Source organism: Falco punctatus (assembly GCF_963210335.1).
Source record: "Falco punctatus genome assembly, chromosome: 7".
Classification (NCBI taxonomy): Eukaryota; Metazoa; Chordata; class Aves; order Falconiformes; family Falconidae; genus Falco; species Falco punctatus.
This window is the reverse complement of record NC_137587.1, coordinates 72,982,498-73,004,649: the sequence shown is the minus strand read 5'-3', so window position 1 is coordinate 73,004,649 and position 22,152 is coordinate 72,982,498. Positions and strand designations below refer to the sequence as shown.

At 48.5% G+C, this 22,152-nt stretch overlaps 1 protein-coding gene across 2 annotated transcripts in view; it reads right to left on the bottom strand.

Moving 5' to 3' along the window:
• SORD (sorbitol dehydrogenase) overlaps positions 1-21,773 on the bottom strand; it is a 35,443-nt gene extending 13,670 nt beyond the window's left edge. The window contains exons 1-4 of one of the 2 annotated variants that reach the window (XM_080397155.1): positions 6,727-21,773; positions 3,216-3,249; positions 2,346-2,510; positions 85-244 (exon numbers count right to left, since the gene is read on the bottom strand). In XM_080397155.1, coding sequence (XP_080253281.1) covers positions 85-244; positions 2,346-2,510; positions 3,216-3,249; positions 6,727-6,786 — 419 coding nt within the window. In that variant the 5' untranslated portion in view covers positions 6,787-21,773. The remainder of the gene's footprint in view (positions 1-84; positions 245-2,345; positions 2,511-3,215; positions 3,250-6,726) is intronic. The other variant, XM_080397156.1, reaches the window with a different exon arrangement.
• Positions 21,774-22,152: the final 379 nt, after the last annotated feature.

The window sequence follows — 22,152 nt, the reverse complement described above, 5'->3', positions numbered from 1 at the left end:
TGCAATACTCAAAAGGGCCAAGAGGCAATAGCTTCAGCTAATCCCTCCAGGGAGCATGTATTTCTCTGCAGAGGGAGCACTAACTTGTAGCAGTAGTTGGCACTGTGCTTGTAGTAGCGGCACAAGTTCCCATTATCAGGAGGCGTCGCACAGAAGAAGATGGTTGGAGACAGGTTATAGCGGCCAGTTTTGCAGAACTCATCCATTTCTCTTGGGACACCAGGCTCAATGGCCACTCGATCACCTGTCAGAGTGAAAGCAGACTGTGTTACTTGGAAAGAACGTGGGCACATAGGTATGGAGTAGCATCAAACAATCACAGAAGACAGCATGAAACCCTGGCACAGGAGAAGCATGAGGGACATCTGCTAACTGGAAAAGATCACACTGCACACACCAGGCAAGTTCCTAACGCTTCCTTCACGGTGGCCTCATCACCAAGATCTTCACAGTTACTTAAAAAAGCCAGTGTTTCAGAGCCACAGACACAGAGCAGATGGAAGCTCAGTCACATACAAACTTCTCTCCAGCTGCCTTGCACTCAACCTTAGCAGATGAAAAGGCAGCCCTCACTCCAGGCAATCACACAGTGACCAGATTTTTTTCAGAATCTGTAGTAAGTAGTAGAATAAATAGGGCAAAGCAGGTGAGCTCTGCTGGCCACCACGCCACCAGCTGGAAAGGGCTGTTCCTTTGGAAGGAAGCTTATGGTGCAAAAGCACATCTGGAAGTCAGGCAGGACTTATGGGGAAACAGAAACATCTTGATGTTATGGCAGGGAAGTCCAGACTGCTGGAAGAACACATGCTGTAGGACAAATTGCAAAAAAAAAAAAAAAAAAATATTGAATTGCAATCACAAGGCAGGATGGACTAAAGAAAACAAATGTGTGACTGCAGTACAACTTGCAAGTCTGCAAGGAACACAAGACAGCCCATTTTGTTTGGCAGAGGAAGCGAACCAAAGCCAAATCTCTCAGCAAAGCTCTCCAGCAACATGCTTCCACTCAGACATGGTGACAAGCAGGAGAATGGATCAAAGTAAAGAGCCATCTAGCCCACTACATCACCTCTGACAGGGCCAGTATGGGATGTCTGGGGGTGAGAGAAGCAGAAGCACATACTGACCGTTCTCCCAGCCGCCCATTATATTTAGCTGTGTGTGGGGCCTCCCAAGCTGCATGTGGTTTCTTTGTATTTACTAACCCTGGACAATTTCTCCTCTACCTTCCACCGTGTAAACTTCTAGCATCCATGTCATCCTCTGCCAAGAAGGCCTGCAGGTCTGCTGCATCCTAGGTGAATGCTGCACCTGGCTCGCACTGTCCCTTGGTCTTGTACTGGAGGAAACGGAGAACTGGCAACCTTTATGTGCCCTCTCCCTGCCCTCCATGAGCCTTCAGACCTGTATCACATGTCCTTGAGTTGTGTCTCCAGCTCCTAGCTCAAGTTCCTAATTTAGTAATTTGTCATAGACATGCCGCTCCACATCTCATCATCTCCTTGTCCTCCTCTGAGACTTTTCACTTCTTTTATATCTCTTTGGAAAGGAGGAGACCAGAACTGCACGCAGAGCTCCACATGTGCAATGATGTCCTCTGTCTGAGTATCTGTCCCTTTCCTAACTCTGATCTGCACTCTTCACCATGAGCCAACATTACCCTAAACTGTGTCAGAGTCAAAGGTCTCACTCTTCAGCAGTGACGGTCAGCCCACCGTTTTAGATACAAAGCTGGTTTTGTTTCTTCTGTCAAAGTCACCACTTTACCTGCATTGAATTTTAGCTGCACCTTATTGTCCAGACACCCTTAAGTTCTCTCTGTAACTCTTGCTAGCTCTCCCATGTTCTCTCCGCCCTGCCTAAGTTGCTATCACCAGCAAACTTAGCAAAATTCACTGCTCAGCCCATTTTCTAGGGCATTCATGAGCATACCAAACTGTAGAGGTCACATTATGGGGCCTAGTACAGTTGCTCCAGTGAACTCTTTCCACTGCTGGAGGTCATTTGCTCCTTCAAGAACACACATGCCAAAGAAAGATCAACAGCAGGCTGCTGGCAAGAGCAACATACATGGTTTCTGAAGCTGAACATCCAGCTTCTTCAGAAGGCACCTTGTACCAGCATACACACTGCTCTGCATTCCTAAGAAATACCACTACAGTGGTGAAGCTGTGTGGTTAACAGCAGTACAGTGACACTCTCTGAAGGAGCAGGTCACACTGCAATTCACAGCTCAGAAGACGAGATAAATTTACATAACAAAAAAGCACAGCCTGTTATCAACACGTTCTCAAGGAACTGACTAGCAGGAAAACTAATAAAATGACAGTTTTGATTCCAATTACCTGGTTTCAGATCAGTCACCCCTGATCCCACTTTGACAACAGTCCCAGAAGCTTCGTGCCCCAATACCATGGGGTCCTTCATGACAAAATCCCCAATTCGACCATGCTGCCAGTAGTGAACGTCAGACCCACAGATCCCAACAGAATGCATCCGCAGGAGGACCTCTGCCAGAAAAAGAAGAAAGGTTCTTGCAGAAAAACTTCTCAGGCACTGGGAAAGTGACAGATGTACTGCCTCTGTGCCCCACAATAAAGGCCAAGCCAGCACTGAAACATCTGAATTTACTAGCAGTAAATACATGTACCAGAACTGCACATGCACACATTAGGATGGATGGCATATTCATGAGACACCTGCTAAAATACAAAACTATACAAGGATTTACAAAACAGTAAAACTTAAAACATGGTAAGACCCCTGTCAACAAAAGCTAATACAATCCAAGAGGGGCATGACTATTACTGGAGGAAGAATAAATGAGCAAGTCCATTTAATTTTTCCTTCTCCCTAAGCTATGATTTCAGCCTTGGAAAATCAGTGAATCAAATTTCTATTGGCCTATATGCCTAGCCTATTAATATTTAGTCCTGCAATAAGATCATTTAACATGTTTAATGTGAAATACATGAACTGATGAAACAGGAAGCAAACAAAAGCCAGATAAAGGGGTGTATCTGTGACTGCTCCAATTCTTCCTTAAGTGGAAACACAGCATTGTCTGGTTTAGCCAAGCATTCTTTTTTTGGATTGTGTTACACGTTCTCAGAAACATATGACCTCTTTATAAAACCAAGGAGTAGCAAAAAAAGAATGGGAAAAGAAAGAGATTAGCAAAGAAAGCAGACAGAAGCAGTCATCTCTAGACCTACCATTGGGACCCGGTTCCGGAACTGGACGGTTTTCCTATGGACAAAAAGAAAAAAAAAAAGCATTCAGCCGCTTGTGCATAGCCATGGGAGTACCTCATGGAAAGTCAGTCCAGGTTAGCTCAGGTAAATCCACAAACAGATCAGGGTTTTGGTTCTGTCTGCTCTGTAAGACACTGCTGTACAACAAGGAGCAAGAACAACGTGCAGTTCACACTTCCTCCCTAAGCTCACCTAATTTTGCTTTTGCAGTGAATTAGCGTGAGCATCCATTATAAGTGAGCACACAGCCAGCCTGTAAATGCACTCTCTTCAATTATTTCGCCTTTCCCTGCCCAGAAAAGAGCCACATACTAAATTTTCCTGCCCTGGAACAGCCTCAAGTTTCAGCTGAATCCTTCATCCCACCAAAAGACAAAAAAATTCACGTTCTGTAACCAGGAAGATTCTGAACCTCTAATTTCTATAAAGCATTAGTATTCCAATGTTTATATTATTATTATTATATTTTTACTACATAATAATAAACCAATGTATACATCAATTGTAAACATTACTGTAAATCACATTTAAAGTCACATCCTCTTGTAATGAGTATGACACCTCTTTATGGGACGAATGACAAAAACCAGAATTATAAAAGTAGTCACTTGGCCTCATGTCACCCTTCCACCTAAAGGGTCTGCAGACCTTTTGCCTTCACTGAACTCCCTCAGCTGTCTCAAAAGGCAAAGGAATAATTCTGTTGGGTTTTACAACATCATGACAGTACGATAACCATCCAGCACGCACCTCTAAGATCATGTGCCTAAGAAAACCTGCACCAAAGTAGTTAGTGCTAACAATGAACTCTCCATAATCCACCTGCTGCTCAAATTTTCGTGCATTTTAGACCCTTTTACCCACAGCCCAAAAGCGGGCACAAGGCCTTTGAGCAGACCTTCGATTCACCCAGTTCCTCTTCAGAAATTTGGTGCATACACATTAGTGAGCCCATGGTCGGTTATTTCACCTTGCAAGAGCATCTTCAGTTAGCAAGAAATCTGCTCTCTGGATTTGAGAGATGAGCAATCACTTTATAGCAGTCCTCCATGTAGCAGCTTCAGCAGTTAACCAGTTAGAAGCTGCTACATAACAACAAGACCAGACTTTGCTGCTGCTGTACTGCTGAGAAAGCAGGGTATCCCTTCCTGCTTTGGGGGAACACCATTTTGCATTTTAGCTAATTAAACACATTTTCAACCCCACCATACTTCTCAACTCATACTTTGTACGAGAAATTCTGAAAATACATTGTCAAAGCACTACTTCATTAAAATACCTGCTGAATAATTGGTGCTGTAAGTGGGCAGGATGGCCCAAACTGTTGACTGGAGTGCAAATCAAGCACAACTCAACCTACTGAAATTTTCAATGCTCAGAACTCTATCTGCATTTTTTCTATGTGGGGTGTTTGTTTTGCCCCACTAAGGACACAGACCAGAGCATTATTTTTAAAAGAAGCCGATCTACATGTAAACTCTTATACAGAAAATGGCCAGTAAGCATGCAGTCTGGTAACACACCAGAGGTACAAGACCACCTTGGCTGTCTCAAAGGGACTGAGCACAACATGGTGACAGATAAAGCAAGCCAACTTCTAGCTGAAAATGTGTATGTGGCATTCCTCAGCCCAGAAAAACACACTTTTCTTTCAAGAACAGCTGTGCCAAAACCCAGTCCTCTTGGTGGAAACTGAACCCTCCAGCTTGATTTGTAGAAAACTGTGAGTGACCAAAGTGGTAGACCCCGAAGTACTTCAGAATGCATGTTCTGCTCACTGCCCATTCTGCACTGAAAAGGTCAGAGACAGCAACTGGTGTAACCGAGGATGTGAAGGAAATGCAGCCAATGTTTTTCGTGAAAGACGACATGTAAGAGAGCGTATGTACATCCATAAAAACCAATAAATCCTCAAGGGGAAGCAACTTGGAGCCTGTGGCAACCACCTAAGATCCAGAGGAGAGTCAACAAAAATGAAGCCAATACATTTTTGCGTAACACAGGCCAGCTATTGAAGCCACAGTGACCCTCCCCATCGGAAACACATCCACAGGAATTAAGAAAGGTGTGGGAATTACAGGCAAGATGATCTCACCTAACTTTAGGTATGAATAATGCATGTAACAAGTTGAGAGTTCTCTGCCTAGACTCCTTACGTGATCAGTGGGGCAATGCAATGAGTGCCATTCACACTGTTGTGAAGAAACTTTAGAGAAGCCCAGGAGGATCCCACTCTGAGGGGCTGCCAGTACAGGAGGCCAGGGAAGCACTGAGGACCACCACTGAGGTCTCCAGCAATACAAATATCCCAAGGGAAACTTACACATCTGGGCGTAAGCCAACCTAGAGATCAGCAATACAGACAGAACGGAGCCAGCAGCCACCCTCAACGCTCTCATACACCTTTCTAAATTACAGGGGTTTGGAAACACATTCTTGAGCTAGAGGGACCATCTCAATTCTCATTCACTGTGGCGATGCCTTTTACTTCTAGTAGAAGCCAGGCTGCCTCTAGTGAGATAGCAGTTATACCAAAGGTGGCTGGGAGCCACGCAGGAATCGCCCATGTGAGCACCGCTTAGCCTGTGGCACATGTCGCTTGAGCCACGCCAGAACCGTAACAAATCTGCTGCTTCCCTGACAATCATCCCCCAAATGAGCTGCTGCAGTATCCAAAGTCTACATGTTCCTAAGAGCCCTCCTGCCGCTGTTTGTACAGAACGTTGCCTGCCGATGTTTGCCCCTGTAAATATTCCCTGCCCGATTTAGCACTCGCCAAGCTGGCACACGCCAATCCCCAGCAGCGCTGCGACCATGGCACCCGGGAGGATCCCAGCGTCCGCAGTCGGAGCAGCAGGACAGGCTGAAGCTCCCGCTGTAGGCGAAGGGCCCCCCCGCGGAGTACAGCAGCTGCCCCCCGAGCCCGCCCTGCGGCTCTGTCCACTGGGGCCGCCCTGTGCCGGGCTCTGCGCCCCGCAGCGCGGGTCCTCCCCCCCTCGGGGTTCGGGTGCCCCCGGGCCGCGGGGCTCTCGCTTTGCCCCAGGGCTCAGCCCCCCAAGCGCGGGGCGCCCGCTGCCCTTCCCCGCTCCCCGCCCGGGGCCAGTTCAGCTCATTGACCCGGCACCGGCGGCGGGGATCGAGGGGGCGGATGCCCCCCCGCTACTCGGTGCCGGGGGCTCAGCCCCAGCGGGCTCCCGGCCCCGCGGGGGGCTGGCTGCCTGCCGGCGCGGCGGGGCGGCCCGGCCTGGCCCGGCTCCCCCCGACCCCGGCCCGGCCGGCGCTGGGCGGCCGCCCCGCCACCCCCCGGCCCGGCCGCCCCCGGCCCGGCCGCCCCCGGCCCGCAGCGCCGCCAAGCGCGGCCCTGCTCCCGGCCCGCTCCGCCCGGGCGCCGCCAAGCCGAGCCGAACCGAGCCAGGCCAGGCCGGGCCGGGCCGCGGCGGCCCCGGGGCGGCCCGCTCCCCCCGGCCCGTACCAGGCGCAGGTCCCCGGCTCGGCGCACCACCACGGCCAGGTTCTGCCCCGGCGCCGCCATAGCTCGGCGCGGCACGGCGCAGCGCCCGGGTCTAAGGACCGGCGGTGGGACTTCCCGCGGTGGGGCCGCCCCTCTGACCCCGGCTGCCCGCCGCGCCAGACCCGGCGCCGCCCCCACGGCATGGAGCGGGCAGGGGCAGGCTCCAGCTCACAGGCCCAGGCCCCGGCCAGGCCGGGCCTCTCCGGCAGGGCAACCAGGGCCCAGCAGGCCCCGGCGCCAAGCCCCCACCCCACTCCCCGGCAACGCCTGTGAATAAGCTCCAGCTGCGCTCCCTGCAGCCCACCCCGGCCGGGCGCGCCTGGGCACGGCCACAGCCGTCCCGGCCTTTCAGAGCGTAACTGGGTGCCACTGGGCCCTGTTCCCTCTCACACCGTGTCTGCACTGGTGCGTGCTGCTGCCGTGCCAGCTGGAGTGGCTCAGTTCAAACCGGCACTGGTGTGAAGCTGGCGGCAGCATGGTGCTGTGCACTTCGACTAAAATACAATAAAATGTGAGGCCGTGGGTTTGCAAGGACCCAGCTGGATGCAGCATTGTTGGAATGTGGATATCTCAGCTGTGAGGATGGCTTACTGGGGGGAAAAAGCCCGTGATTTCAGGGATCATGGGTTTCAGGGGTAAGAGGTTTTCCACCCAAAGGGAGCTGGCAGATCTCAAGAAGGTTATCCGCTCCAGCCCTAAGAGCGTTCTGAAGCTGAAAGTTTTCTAAGCTTGACTTCCTTGGAAAAACAGAAAATGTGCAGGATATGTCATGCAAAGTTGCCAGAACCAGATAAAATAGCCTGCACGTGTAATATTACTTCCTCCTGCTTGCATGAATGGGAGTATCTATGAATTTCCTTTCCTCCTTGCAAAAATGTTTCACCTTCCAGGCAGATGAGGGCTGAGGCATTTATTTTCTCCTGGGTCATTCCTCACAATACTTATTCGAGTTGGCGTCAGCATCGAATTAGTGGCTGTGAGCCACTCCTGTGGTTACTCTGAGGGCAGGGGAAGGAGCATGTGTGAGGGAAACTGTGACAAAACTCCTTTACCCAGTGTTTACACAGCAGTCCAATTCCTGCTGCATCCACTGCCTCAGTAGATGAAGCAGGAATATTTGCATTTCTGCAAATTACGGAAAGACAGGGAACGGCCATCTCTTCCTGGATGCGCTTGTTTTATCAAGGCACCTGTTTGCACCTCTGCAAAAGTGGCTTCTGTGCTGCTTTGCCACACCAGGAGATGCTCTGAAGAACCCAGCCTCGGGCTGCTGCTGTGCCCAGGGTGTCACTGTCTTGACAGGGTGGGGTGGCAGATTTGAAGTGCTTCGGTTCTGTTGCCTTCTCTCCCAGGAAGAACTGATGGTGTTGGCTCTTCCTCTCAAGGCACAGCAATGCCCTCAGCCAACATGGCCCTGTGGCCAGACAGCCTCTGCTCCTGCCCTGCGGCGAGATGGGGAGGAAAGCAGTTCCTTGCCAGCGTTTGGGCAGACAAATGTCTTTTTGTTGGGGCAGGAGAAATGGTTGAGTCAGGTCTTCTGCTGCTCCCTGCCATGACTGTCAGCACTGCGTCTTCAGTTTCTTCCCCTTCTCTTTCCCGCTTTCCTTCTGGATCAAATCCACTTCATATTTTCCATCTGTGTTTTCTCTGCCAGTATTTGCTGCCTGGCAGCTAGCTCCAGTGTGCAGACTTGGTCTGCTCTTGCTTCAAGATTACAAGGACTTCACAGCCACCACAAGTTCTGTGAGATCCTTGTTTAAAAGAAGTTTTGAAGTTTTTGCCATGGTCCATTCCTCTTTGTTTGTCTTCAGCACTGCCTGGCAAGCTCTTTTGACTCCCAACCAAAGACAGCTTTAAACAAAACATACATAGGACTTAGTTGCACATTCATTTATTATTCACTTATGCTTATGGGAATCCAACTTGTAGTGACCACAGAGGTCATTCACATTCCTTCATGCATGCAATAGTGGTGCTGTAAAGATCATGTCATAACAAGTTAACCTTGCAAATCAGGCCTTATCACCAGAACAGTTCCACTTTGCATTAGCTCAACAAAGATACATGTTTGCCTTTTTAGCCAATAATCAGGATCATTGTTGTCTTGCTAGGTAAGAATATAAGTTCTTTGTTGACATGACTGTAACTCAGTTCACTTATAGCAGTCAAACTCGACATGTATTTTCCTTGTTTACAAGTTATGAAACACCTCTCTGGACCATTTCAGGTGAGGAGAAGGGTGGCGTGACCTCAGGGGGACTCACTTCCCTATCTTGGAGGAGGAGCTTCCCCAAAACAAAAGGCAATGGGCACAGGTTGCACACTCACCAGTTCGCTGTGGAGGGTGAGGGCAGTGCTTTGGACCCCAGGCTCCTTGCAGTGATCCTTCAGCAGTCCCATGTGGCAGGGCAGCCTCGGGTGCAGTGTTGGGTTGGGGGCCCTGTGTGGAACAGCCAAATATCTGCTGTAAGCATCAGATGTCAGTGCAAGCCTCTGCCTGGTCCAAAATGTACCCAAGGGGCCTGAGCCTAATCTCACCACCTTCATGAGTTCTGCATCTCCATGCACAGCTCAAGCAGGACTTACATTGGAGGCAACTACTTCTATCCCCCTCCCCTTATTTAACCTATGAAGGATTTCTGTATTTGGCTGGGAGGTGGTGTCACCTCAGCAGGGTCCCTCTGAAGCTTCTTGCACATCCCAGCATAGCAATTGTATTTCTGACCAATGAGAGCAAATGTTTTCTCCCAAGTTTACGCAGAAAATTCTAAGGTGCCTGTGCAGATCTGCCAGCACCTTTGACAACAGTTAGAAAAAGAAATTTAACAACACAGTAATAATTTCTTTCTCCCGAAGAGAGATGCCGTAAGAGCATCTCACCCATAAAGCCACCATCCTGTGACGGCCTTATCTCACCTCCAAATCAAAGTGAGCATGAGTGTTAGAGCTGTGTAAGGTAGGTCATGGCCACCAGACCTAGATTCAGGTTAAGTCTGCAAATGAAGTTCAATAATCCTATGAAACAGCTCAAAGTGTGGGCAATTATATTCTGAAATAGTAACACCAGGTTCTATTTTTAAATATCAACTCCCTGCAGAGACAAGCCCTCTGACAATTTTATCTTGAGAGGATTTGTTCCAAAAAAGAAAGCCTCTGCTGCTGAATGTGTCATCAGGGATGTAGCTCAAAATATCAACAATCCTTATTTTTAAGTATTTACTCATGGCCCCAGAAACCGTTCCTTTGCACTTTTGGGGTTTTGAGTGCATGACCACAGAGCTTGCTCCTGCTTCTTTTCCTCTGAGCACCTCACAGGGTGCTCCACTGGGAAGACAGATACAGGGATATATTGGGATCCAACATTTCCACTCACCCACCCAGACAGGTGAAGGCAGAAGAAGATCCTGGGAGACTTTGTGGCTGCTGGTTATAAATTTTTGCAACGCTGTTCTGTTCTGGGTCAAGACCTTCCACCATCCCCGCATGTGCATACCACCAAACGTAGTTATTTGCATAGCTCAGATTTGTCATTTCCTCAGAAGCCATCCTCAGCTGCTGACTTCCTCATCCTTGCATGCTGGTTAGGCACCACACTAAATATAATCCCATCGGTCAATATTGAACGCAATTTTCTGCAGAAGAGTGCAGCTCAGGGAATCATTTAAAATCTTGTGAGACAATCATTTAGCGATTGTGTGCCAGCTTTTTAGAGCATGAAGGCATGTGCATTCCACCTTCCTGGGAGAGGTGGCTGTACCTTCACATCAACCACTTAGGTCTGTCCTGTCCCCAAGCCTGAGGCAGGACCAGAAGTCTGGTGGCTGAAGAGCACCCCTGCACAGCATGTCTATTCTCAGAAATACAGAATTTACAAATAACCTCTTTTGCAAATGAGCTTTGTCTGAATGGCATCAGTGGATCTTGTGTGGCCAGTGCTGGGGCATCTGTCCACCTAATTTTTTGTGTATCCGTCTTGGGATTATCCCGAGCCCACCTACGCAGTAGCATGAGTCAGCCAAGAGGCTTGCAGGCTGCGCAAGGGTAGGGTGCAAAGTGCCATGTAGTCACCCAAGACAGTCTGGTGGAGTTTAGTGTTACAAGGCCAGGGCCACAACCCAGAGAAACTCTGCTTTACTCTATGACTAACTCCCTCTCTGCATGCCCAGAAACACCCCTCTTCAGCCAGATCTGCTAAGCCGTCGGACAGTGGCAGATCTCTATACCTTTGCAGAAGTGCCTAGTAGTTAAGGCAGTTATAGCGGTGGCAGCAATTATATTTCCTAGAAACCTTCTCTTCTCCTGTGAGACAGATCCAGCTCCTTCAGCATATCATCATATGCCAGGTACTCCAGTCTTAGTGACCCTCTTCTGGACTTTGCAGCTGACCAACTTTTCCAACACCCCTCTGGAAGGGTACACTCAAAGTCCCGCTTCCACGAATGCAGGTGAAATCAAGCAGTCAGTGATGTTACTTCCCCTCCACTGCAGCATCCCTTTCTCTGTGTACCACCCTGAAGCCATCTGTCTGCACAAACATTATTATCTTGTTCATGTCTCTGGCTTTTTTCTGTTTTTTTTTCTGCAACTTGTCACACACCATTGACTCCAGAATGGTTTAAGACCCAGCCACATGGTACTAATAATATTCAATCCCAGAGAGATGGCTTGGTCCAGACTCACTTGCTCCGTGGCAGTCAACAGCCGATGTTTTGGGCTTCTAGTATTTCTGCTTTTCCATAAGAAAGGACCATGACTTTTGATGAAGGAAGGACAGAAAAGCTGCCTGGATGATTTTCTAAGTTCATAATACAGCCCTCTCTGAAATCACCAAGTCCTCATGGGCAGCTGGACCCTGATAGATCCGTGCATGAGAGATGAGACTGGTTTTGGGGCAACTGTTTCTTAGCTCGGGGATTGGCTGCAAGAGCAGAAAGCTCATTGTGAGTGAAGCAGAGAAATGGGACAACAGAGTGCTAAACAAGTGCTAAACAAGGGGCTTGGTGAGAGGTGCAGATCAGAAACTGGAGAAACATGAGCCACAGGGGGGCCCAAAGGCAGAGAAGGGACCCTGGACTATGGCGTGGTGGAAACAGACACAGCTGTGAGGAGCAGCCACAGAACTTGGATAGTGCATAAGATTCTCCGTACAGGTATCAGGCTATGTGGAAGGTCCAGGTACTTCTCAGCAGGGATCAATACTCCCAGATAGGCTCTGGGTGAGATGAAGGTTTTGCACTTGGCCTCTCTCTTGTGTGGGTCATTCCCCAGGTTTGTTTCCTGGAAAAGCCTGGCCTTTTTTAGCACTAGCAGCGCTGGACTGGAGGCAGTTGTTAGTTTTATAGCCGTATCTAATCCATGCCTGTGCCATCCACCGCTAAGTTCAACACCAGCAGTATGAAGGAATACTATTAAAAAAACCCACATGTCTTTAAACATGTCTCCAATAACTAAGCACAGTGGAATGAATCATAAACCACACCCCCTCAACAGATGAGGAAACACAGGGAAACAAAAACTTCAAGCTCAGCAAGGAAGCTAGGTGCTAGTTTGTTGCCCTACCCCTCAAGGTTTGTTTGGGAAGTTAATAAAAATGTGTTGACATTCTTTCTGCTCCCCTCCCAGGGAGGGAAAAGATTGACCAAACGTCATGTACAGTAACCACTGGGGTGGGCTGTGGCAGTACCAGTCTGTGCTCCAAACCAGATGGATATTTAGAGCAAAGAACACCTCATGACATGTATTTCTGCAAAAGTAACCAGAGATTGCTCTAAAATTAAACAACCATGAACAAACCCTGGTGCCACCTTATGTCTGACTAATTGCTGCACAAAACTCTGGTTCCTGAAGCATCAGAAGGACTCAGAGAAACCTCTCTTATAGATGAGAATAGCAGGATTTGGGGCCAAATAAACTCCTCCTTTCCAAAGGCTGCGGATCTTCTAACAACAGTGTTTATGTGGTTCTTGCTTGCTGGCCAAACTGCTGATGACTTGAGGAGCATCTCAGCCAAATGGAGGGAGCAACCCATTGAGATCACAAAATCACTTCCCACCTGAAATCTTCAGACACAGAGGAAACATTTCCATTTGGTCCCTCTCTTGTCTAAATGGCCATTCCCATGGAATGGCCTGTCCTACATATCTTTAATAAAAGTAACGCATAGTTTCTGCCACCTTCCAATGCAAACATCTTAGAAAAAAGTTGACATTAAATGGAACAAATGCATAACAAAGCCAGAATGTGAGAGTTCAGCAGCTTCTCACCTCCAGAGGTGTCCAGAAAGGAACATGGGAACACTAGGAACATCTCAGCCTTCCAGGTCTCACCCTTGGAGAAGCTCTTCCCCTTTCCTTCCTGACAACCTCCTCTGCTGTAAGGCCTCCTTCTCTATTTCCTCTCAACTCTTTTGCTCCTTTGGGGTCTTATGTAGAGTTACAGGCAGCCCGGTTCCTTGCCCTCGAGGCCAACACCCACACAGTAAGCATCTCTTCTTGCAGTTACCCACTCCCTCATTCTCCACTCCTTCCAGACTTCTCCCTTGGCTTGCCCTTTTTGTTCCTCCTGGCCTTGTCACCTACAGGCATTGGGCAGGCTTCCTGTCTCCTCTGCAAGAGGTGGCGAGTCCGCAGACCTCAGTGTACCTTTTATGCTACTCAACATGGCTGAGGGCTGCAAAATACCTCTGCTGTTTCAGTCTTGGGTGGTTCTTTACCAGGCTATAAGGGACAGTTAATTAAATTTTCTCCATCCAAGTGTGGTTCAACAGTGTCATTTCAGACAGTCTTGGAGTATCTCCAGTTTCTGGGAACCACCATGATGAGATGTTCTGATGTTCCTGGTGTTCCCACGTTCTTTTCTGGACACTTCTGGAGATGAGAAGCTGATGAACTCTCATATTGGCTTTTTTATGCATTTGTTCCATCTAATGCTGACTTTTTTTCTAAGGTGCTTGTATTAGGAGGTAGAGGAGACTATGCCTTACCTTTATGAATAGTATGTAGGATTTGCTTACTCACCCTTAGACTGTGAGCAGCAGGAATGATGTAGAGCATCCTTTTGGATACAGATAACTAAGAGCTAGGCATGGTTGGAAAGGCACGCTGGGCTTGGCATGACCAGCCCAGTGTCCATGTACAAATGGCATTCCTTCAGAAATGCAATGGAAAAGCAACTGCTGAAGGAGGAGGCTGAGCATGGGAAGCTGGCTTGAGTTGAGTTGCAAAGCAGCCTAGCGTGCCGGCGCTGAGCATGGGCTGGAGCCCATTATGCCACAAGCCACAGATGTTGGGCTGTCAGCTGGAATACAAGGTAGCTCTCCTGCACCCACCTGAAGACCAGTGGGATTGCAACTGATGAATGCTCAGCTTTTTTCAGTATGTGGGCTACAGACTTTCTCCCAGTGGCAGAAGACATTCATGGGCTGTGACTTGTCAGCTGCTGCATGGCTGAACTGACCTGCACATGCATGGTGATACATCCTACTCCAAAACTTGCTTTGGAGACCACTCTAACAGCTTAGCTGCAAGGCTTCGCCCAAACAGCTCTCAGCCCAGTGTAATTTGCTTGTTCTAATTTTGCACATCGTGTTCCTTTAGGAAAGCAATGACTGGTTGGCTCCTTTCCTGGGGAGCAGCTGAGTCCAGCTAGGGAGAAAGCCCAGGAGTAATAGTCAGAACAAGGAGATGGGAAGCTGCATCTCCAGAAGAAGCTGCGAGGAGGAGCAGGGAGCAGACGTTGGGTGATAGGGAAGGATCACACACAGTTGAGCTCAAAGCCATGGAGCTGACTAAACCCAAGTCCAGAAGCAAGGACACCTGGAAGGACACAATGCTGGAGTAAAAATTTTATAAACTTCTTGTTTCTCTATTCCAGCCTTGCTACTTCGAGTTCCTTTTAGTTGAAAAGTGATCTGTTCTAGTTTATACCTGGGTTTGTTATGCTCGCAATCTTTGTGGGGTGTTGAGAAGTCTGAGATCCACACCAAGGGTTTAGCTGACTCAGGGTTGCAACATGCCCTGGCAAGAAGTAAAAGCCCAGGTCTGAGAAAGAAACAGGGTGATGCCTTGAGAAACCCCTTAAAGGCAACATCAGACTTGTTTGGTGGATTGGTGACACAGGACGGCAACTACTGTTTTAACCCTTGGCAGATGGCCATCGTTTATGTACCTGCGCTAAGATGGAAAGAGGCCAGGAAGATGTCAAGTCTGGCCCTAACTTGCAGCCTGTAGATTCTTAATTGGTCTTTAGGATGCCGAGTATGGCCTGTTCATTCCCTCCTTCTTTCCAGCATACCAGCTGGCTTACACATGAGAATCCTGAGTTGACTCTGATTTTTTTCCGATTTTTTTCTCTTCCAAAGCAGTGATTGATTTGGAAATTGCTGGCCTATTAGAGAAGCTTCTTCGTGACTGAATGCTAAACCCATCTCTTGCAGGGTGTTATGTTCCCACAGCTGAGTCCATTGCTTCTGCTTATCACCATCACATCAGCCACGCAACTAGCAGTCACTACCCGTTTCTTACATGCGTATGGGTGGATGCAGCTGTTAAAAAGCTAATCTTCACTAACATGTTGGCAGCCACCTGTGGAGTCTGAGATGCTCCGTGTCTTTGTTACCTGCTCATGACTTACTTCAGAAAACAAACTTGACAGAGCATTGCAGCTCATGCCTATAGTTGGCATTGTCTGCTCATTTCTGCACACAGGTATTCTTACGGTGTTGTCCATGACAGCCTCTGCCAACAATTCAGGGGGAAAGAATTTATTTTTCTGACATTTTTGTCATTGTGGTTGTCAGGTGTTTCAAAAGTGCACTTTTGGTTCCTCTGAACTGGATATTTACAAGTGGCTTTGTGCAGCTAGCACTGTGCTAAGTAGCCTCAGAGGCAGGGAAAACCATTACATTAAAAACTTTTAAATGCAATTAGCTCAACTCAGAAATGGAGCCACAAGTATGACATCACTAATCCCCTTATTTTCAGGTGCAAACCTGTTGCTCTCAATTACGCATTTCTCTGTGAGGTGTTTCAGAACTGCACAAAAGCCATAACATATTGGCGGTAGAGAAAACATAGTTTTAGACTTGAGTACAGTACAATTCAAGTCTCAGTTAAACCAAGCACAGGCCGCGTTCAGCTGTCCTCCAAAAACCTTCATTGCCTTGGCCATGGCTTCTTCTGGACAGTGATCCTGGCAGTTAGCTTAGAAGCCTACAGCGAGCCTGTGGAGGCATTGGAGCTTGCATCTGTCTAATATTCCCGCAGCCCTGCCAAGAACCCATGTGGTAAGGATGTCTGCGTGCCCATCACCAGTGAGAGGCAGGAGAAGGATCCAAAAGGGCAATAAAGATGATTACTTAGGCCTTTGTTACCACGGGACCTGCCATTCAATAGGACAATCCTTTGTTTTCTGGCTGGGACTTTAGCAGAGGGGTTTTATACGCAGGTGTTTCCTGCCTGAGCCTTGTGGCAATTCTGTAGTTAACAGTTTGCTTACCAACTTCTTCAGCCAGAAGTCCTGCAGGATTAGTGCACGCACGGAGACTTCATGGCCGGGGCACAGCCTGGAGCAAGGCTGGCACCCACGATAGCTCCTAGCTGCAGTCCAAGTCGACATGGACATAACCAGGATTGTGTTTCTTAGCTGGGAAACAGGTGGCAGGGAAGGGGAACTGCATCGTTTTGGAGGAGTGAGGCCAGGAAGAATCTCAGGATGCAGAGGAGTTGCTGGGTTGGAAGAAAATGGTTTCTCTGAGCTGTGAATCAGCCCGGGGCCCTCCCTCACTGCTGGAATACTCCAAAAGACTTCAGCTGAGGAAGAGGAGAGGAACCCAGTCTCGCTGCAGGCAAGAATGACTCAAAGGGAAAGGCCAGGTGTGGTCCCATGGGTGGAGGAGGGTGCTCCCCTCCAGGAAGGAAGCAGAGGTATTTTTTGTTGCTGCTGTGAGCTGGGCCTGCTGTTTTCCTTGGGCTGAAGTGGAAAGGCTGCTTCGAGACACCAAACGAGCCAGATGGCAGCTGGGCAACAACAACACCTAGCAAACCTGCGCAGTTCACCACCACCACCCAGGCACTCAGCCTCTGCCAGCGCCCACCTCCTCTAGCCCCTGCAGCTCTTCTAGAACCTGCCCAGGCACGTTGCTACCATTGGTGCTGGGGTGAGCATCTCCAGGGCAGAGCCTTCACTGCAGTGCAGGAGCCTCACCCAGGAGGGTTGGTTCTGGTCTGCTGGGGCAAGCAAGGAGCAATGAGAGCAAGGCCAGGAACAGCATGAGTCACAGGGACGAACTGAATTGCCTGCAGCAGTTTCAGAGTACTCATCTGTGGCAAATGAAATCCAGTCCTTTAGGTTTGTATTTTTTTCACAGTGGAAAATATCTAGAGTGGCCACTTCTGTGTAAGTCAAGCATGTCCTAGGCCTGTGCAATGTGCCTGACTCACCAGCTCAGCTTCTGCTCTCTGCTGGAGATCTTTGTGCAGTTATTAAGAAAAATTGGATTTAAACACATAATGACACAGAGAGGAGTTTTTGTCCTAAAATGAGAAAAATACATTCTGTGTATTTCGTTTTACTTTTCTATATCCATCTTCTTATAAGATTATTTTCAATGACCTTATTTAGAACCAAATTGTCTCTGTAGCATTTCCTACCAAAATACATATTCTCCTGCACAACATGTTGTCATCTGTTAGTCCAAGCTTCACTCCTAACGGTCTCAGTCACACAAGCATCAGTGCTGGTATAAAGCTTCTATTTGCTCTTTGCTAGAAGAACATTTTCAAAATTATTTAAAACAGATGACCGTTTTCCCCCACAAAGAGTTAACACACATTTTAATAGTGACCAGAAATATCCACCGTAGCAGGAGAGTCTAGAAAAAGAATTAAAGAGTGTGATGCAGGTGACGGAGAGAAGGGATATGGAAGTCTGTCCAAAACCCAAGGGAGGGAGAGGTACCGAGAAATGTCTAACAGCAATTTCAGGTGCTGGACATGGGTGTGTGCATTTCTCTAGCCCCATCACCTTCACAGAGCTGGTTAGTTTTGCCCGTGTGTACTCTAAGGCTCTGCTTTAAGCAGCAGTGAGATTTGTGTGGGCAAGTCAGGACACCTCAAAGTTACATCTCTGTAAGTAGAAACAAAGGACTGTCAAGTGTTTTCTTGATACCAATTGCATTTCTGAGGAGTGTCTGCCCTTCAGACCTGTTACCAAGTGAGAATCACACCACACATGGCTTGCTGGCCTGACGTGAAGCTGGTTTCCCCCAGTCAGTTCCTCTCTTCTCTCTGGGATGGTTTTGTGGACCATCTCATCCAAGGAGGGGCGTGCATCCCTGCTCCATGATATCAGGAAGGCAGATTTCTTACCTACTATCTCTCCTTCATCACAGGCTCTGGAGATGATGTTCCTTACCAGCTCTTGGCAGTGCTCTATCACTTGGGTTTTCTCCTGCGACTGTCCCAAAACACTGCCTCACATCCTGCCTTGTCCATGCAAGGAGGTTATACTGGGAGGAAGATACATGAATTTAAATGGTAGTAGTTATAATATTATTTTCCTCAGTCCACTGCAAAAAGCATTAGATGTGGTGGCTCAGGGGTGTTTTTACAGCTCAGCCCAACTCTCCCGTTTCTCATCTTGTCTTTGACTTTGGCCGGTACCTCTCTGTCCTTGGAGCTGCAAATGATTCAGGCCCAACATTCATGACAAAGACTTTTCCTAGTAACAACAGGTCCATAGCTCTGACTATCCTGGCTCAGAAAAATGTGATAAAACCTATCTTGGTTTTTCCAGGGCTCACTCAACACCATCTTCTGTGAGTGTCACCAATGTTTGCCTCCACTTTCTAGTTCAGGAACCTTCTGTGTGTTGCAGCTTTACTCTGATACAATACACAAGCACACACCTCTGGGAGGTCGCCTTTCTCTGGCCACAACATATTTTCTTCAGATACCCAAAGTTTGCTTGCTGGCTTTGGATTTGTGTATGTGTTTGTAACAATAAATAATCTTTGTTAAGAATGCAAATGTGAATTTTTTCCCTTGTATCCAACTGGAATCCCCCACCCCCACTCCTTTCCCAAGGTGCCGTGGTTTGTCGTTCCCCAGACACCAGACCTCTCCATCAGAAATAAAAAATAACAATTTAAAAATGTTAAATTTTAAGAAAGGATTTTTAGCCTTAGTTAAATGCTAAAAGTTTTTAAGATTCGACCACCAAAATTGTTTACATATATTGGAAATAAGCTTTCCCATATCTGTTTAACAAAGCCAAATCCATCACATGAACTCAGTCCATCTTCCCAAGAGATGCCTTTGTAACCTTTCAATCTGTAAGAAGGGCAAATTTTTCAGAACTAACATTTTTTTGAGAAAAGAAACCAAGGCAACAGGCCCAGTGGTCCCTGGAATTTCCAGGTAAGCCTTTTGTCAGTTAATATTAAGGAAAGAGGTCCACGTCAAAGTGCTGATTTCAAGCCAAGAAAGGGTCATTTTAAGATGCATCTCTTGAAATCCAGTTATTGCATTTCAGAAAGATGCTGGCACAGCCAGGCTGATCCACAAACCAAAAATATTTTTCTCCAGTTCCTCCAAACTGCTGCAAAAAAGGCAATGTACCTAAAGGTGGCAACTTCCATGGAAAAGCAGTATTTCCTTACTGATTCCCGGCCCATGTCTAAGTGCCTACACCGGAAGGGTAACCCAAAAATGGAGGCGTTCAATTAAACTTTAATCATATTTTACTCTGTTTAGCCCTTATCAGCATTTTGATGAGCTCAGGACTCAAATGCAAGGACTAGTTTAGGAACAGGCTAGTCATGACTTATGGTCAGTGATTTGTTTGGGAGTGGTTTTCTTGCAGAAACGAGCCCCTGGGACTGAAGGTGCTCTTCTTAATTAATGTCCCTGTAAAGACCAAGCTGCTGTGATGGTGGTGAGGTTAATAAATGCACTGGTTTCTAGAGGAACGCCTTGCTTTCTTTTCAAGACATAAATTTGTCAGTAAGACCAGTTAGGATAGTTGGAGAAAAATAAACCGTTACAGCTGCAGGGGCACTGCTGAATATTGTAACCATGGTATCCAGAGCCTTTCTGAGCCTGGGATACATTTCTGAAAGCATGGCAGCCGGCAAATCAGCCAAGCAGCGATTCCCATTCCCAAAGGTCTCAGCCTCTTTGTCCCTGAAGCCCTCATCATGACTGGTCTTCATTCATCCAAAAGTGAGGATAAAAACCAAAAGGGTTTTTTTTTGAGTGGCCTGGCCTCATGGACAAAGTGGTGGGGATCTTCTATGGGGGTGATGGGCTCCCAACAGCCGGTCAGGGACTCTGAGTGTGTTTCTCCAGGTGAAGGTGACACCTGCTTCCCAAACCCACGGGCATCTGCTGGACAGCAGAAAGGACACATGCTCACACCCCTGTGCCACAGCATCTTGGAAAGGAAGACGTACTCCAGGGAGACATTTCCACTGCCTACGGTTCACTCCTGCTTTTTCAGGAGGTGGTCCTCCAGCACAGAGGCTGTATTTCCTCATTACAGTCAGGTCTGGGTTTGGAAAACAAAAACACTGGCTGCAGGTGACTGGCAGGGAGGCGGGTGAAGGCGCAAAATTTCCTGCAATGTGGGGATGCCTTATCAAGCCGTCTGTCAGCCCATCAGGGGCCCTATCAAGCCAAGCACACGGAAGCACTGCTGACTGCTGTTGACTTTGGCCAGTGATGGCACCTGCGGGTCAGGCTGTCTGCACTAGCAGAGCCTGACCCCAGGGTAAGATGCTGGGATGAATTGGCTGGCATCCCCCTGCGCCAGCAGGCATCTTGTAAAATGCCACATGTGGCCACTCAGCAGTGCAGAGGCCTCCTGGGAGCACTGGCAGAGATGCACCAATCCCTGGAAGGGAGAAGGTGGCAGCTACTTGGTCTTCCTGGAGCCAGGCAGTGATGACACTCGCTGAGGCAAGCAGGGCATGATTCAGCTCAGGTTGAAACCAGGGGTGCTGTGGACAGAGCAAAGCTGACAGCCTCTCCCAGCCGTCTAAGCTCACTCCTTCCCTTCAACTTTCTCTCCTGGAAAGCCATATGCATGTCACGGCCACTGCTGCGGCTGCTGAGAACTCACAGTAACCTGAAAGTCATCAATGACCCTAAGATGTGCTTTCTCCATACAGGGCAACTCCGTATCACCTGTGGAGAATCAGCACTAGGTACCACAGTTCAGGCCTACATGCATAGCTTTTTCCCTGCTGCCTCAGGGAAACATGCAGAAAAGCCAGTTGCAGGAGGACTTCCAGCACTTGTTGTCAGTATCCACAGCTTCCAAGCGGAAAAACACACCAGGCAGTAGCATGGCCTGGAGCCTTGCTCATGATGCCCCAGCACCTGTCCCTAAGGCTGGCAGGTCCCATGACAGCCTCTCGGATCAGACCCTGTCCACCTTCTGGCAGGGCTGGCAGATCTCCTGAGAAACTCCAGCCCACCCTGCATCAGTTCAGTTGGTGGTGGACAGAGGGCTGGCTTTCCTGTCTTCGCCAGCAGAGAAAGGAAAGCACCTGCAGAGGACAGCAGGTACCAACCTCACCAAGAGAGCATGAGGGGGACCACGCTGTCACGCACAGACCCTTGAGCAACCAACCCAGTCCTCAGCGGGACACCAAGAACAGTGAAAGGACAAAGGACAGATGAAAGTACGTTGGTCACGGTACCAGCATGCCCTCAAAGTCAGTAATTGCTGCAGCAGCCATTTGGCATTGACACGTTGGCACAAACTGTTGTCCTCCCTTTGCCTGTTAAAACACCTGTCCTGGGCGAGCAGAGTGAAGAGCTGGTCCCCACGAGAGGTTCAGGAGTTCTCACTCACTCCTGTGACCCAGAGGCGGATGAAAGGAATGTTTCAATCACAATGAAGCCCAGTGGATGAAGCCCACCAGGTTAACCATGCTCAGTCTGTTGTGCCTAGAGACCATGGGAAATGGAGGGAAGGGGAGAGCTGTGGACTCCTGTAGCAGTTCAAACACACTGTCCATCTGCACACTCCAGTCCATCTGCACACAGAGGAAAAGCTGGGATTTCTGCTGGTTTGTGTGCCCCAGACCAAGGGAGAAGGATGTTCTGGATGTATTTGAAGACAATTCTAGGTTTTTATCAGGGGCTGGTGTTTCCCTGTCCCAGGAGGCTGGGATGCTGCAGCCGTTCTTTCCTCTTGGTCTCCTGTCCAGCAGCCGTACAGCCTGTGCCAGGCTGAGATCTGAGTCCAGCGGTGGCCTCTGCTCCCTCCAGGCATCCCGATCTGCTCAGATCTTCCTGAGCTAATCTCCTAGTGCCATCTGCTGTCTGACCCAGCGTCATCGTGGGGTGGTGCAGCACAAGCAAGCTATCAGGCTGCAACAAG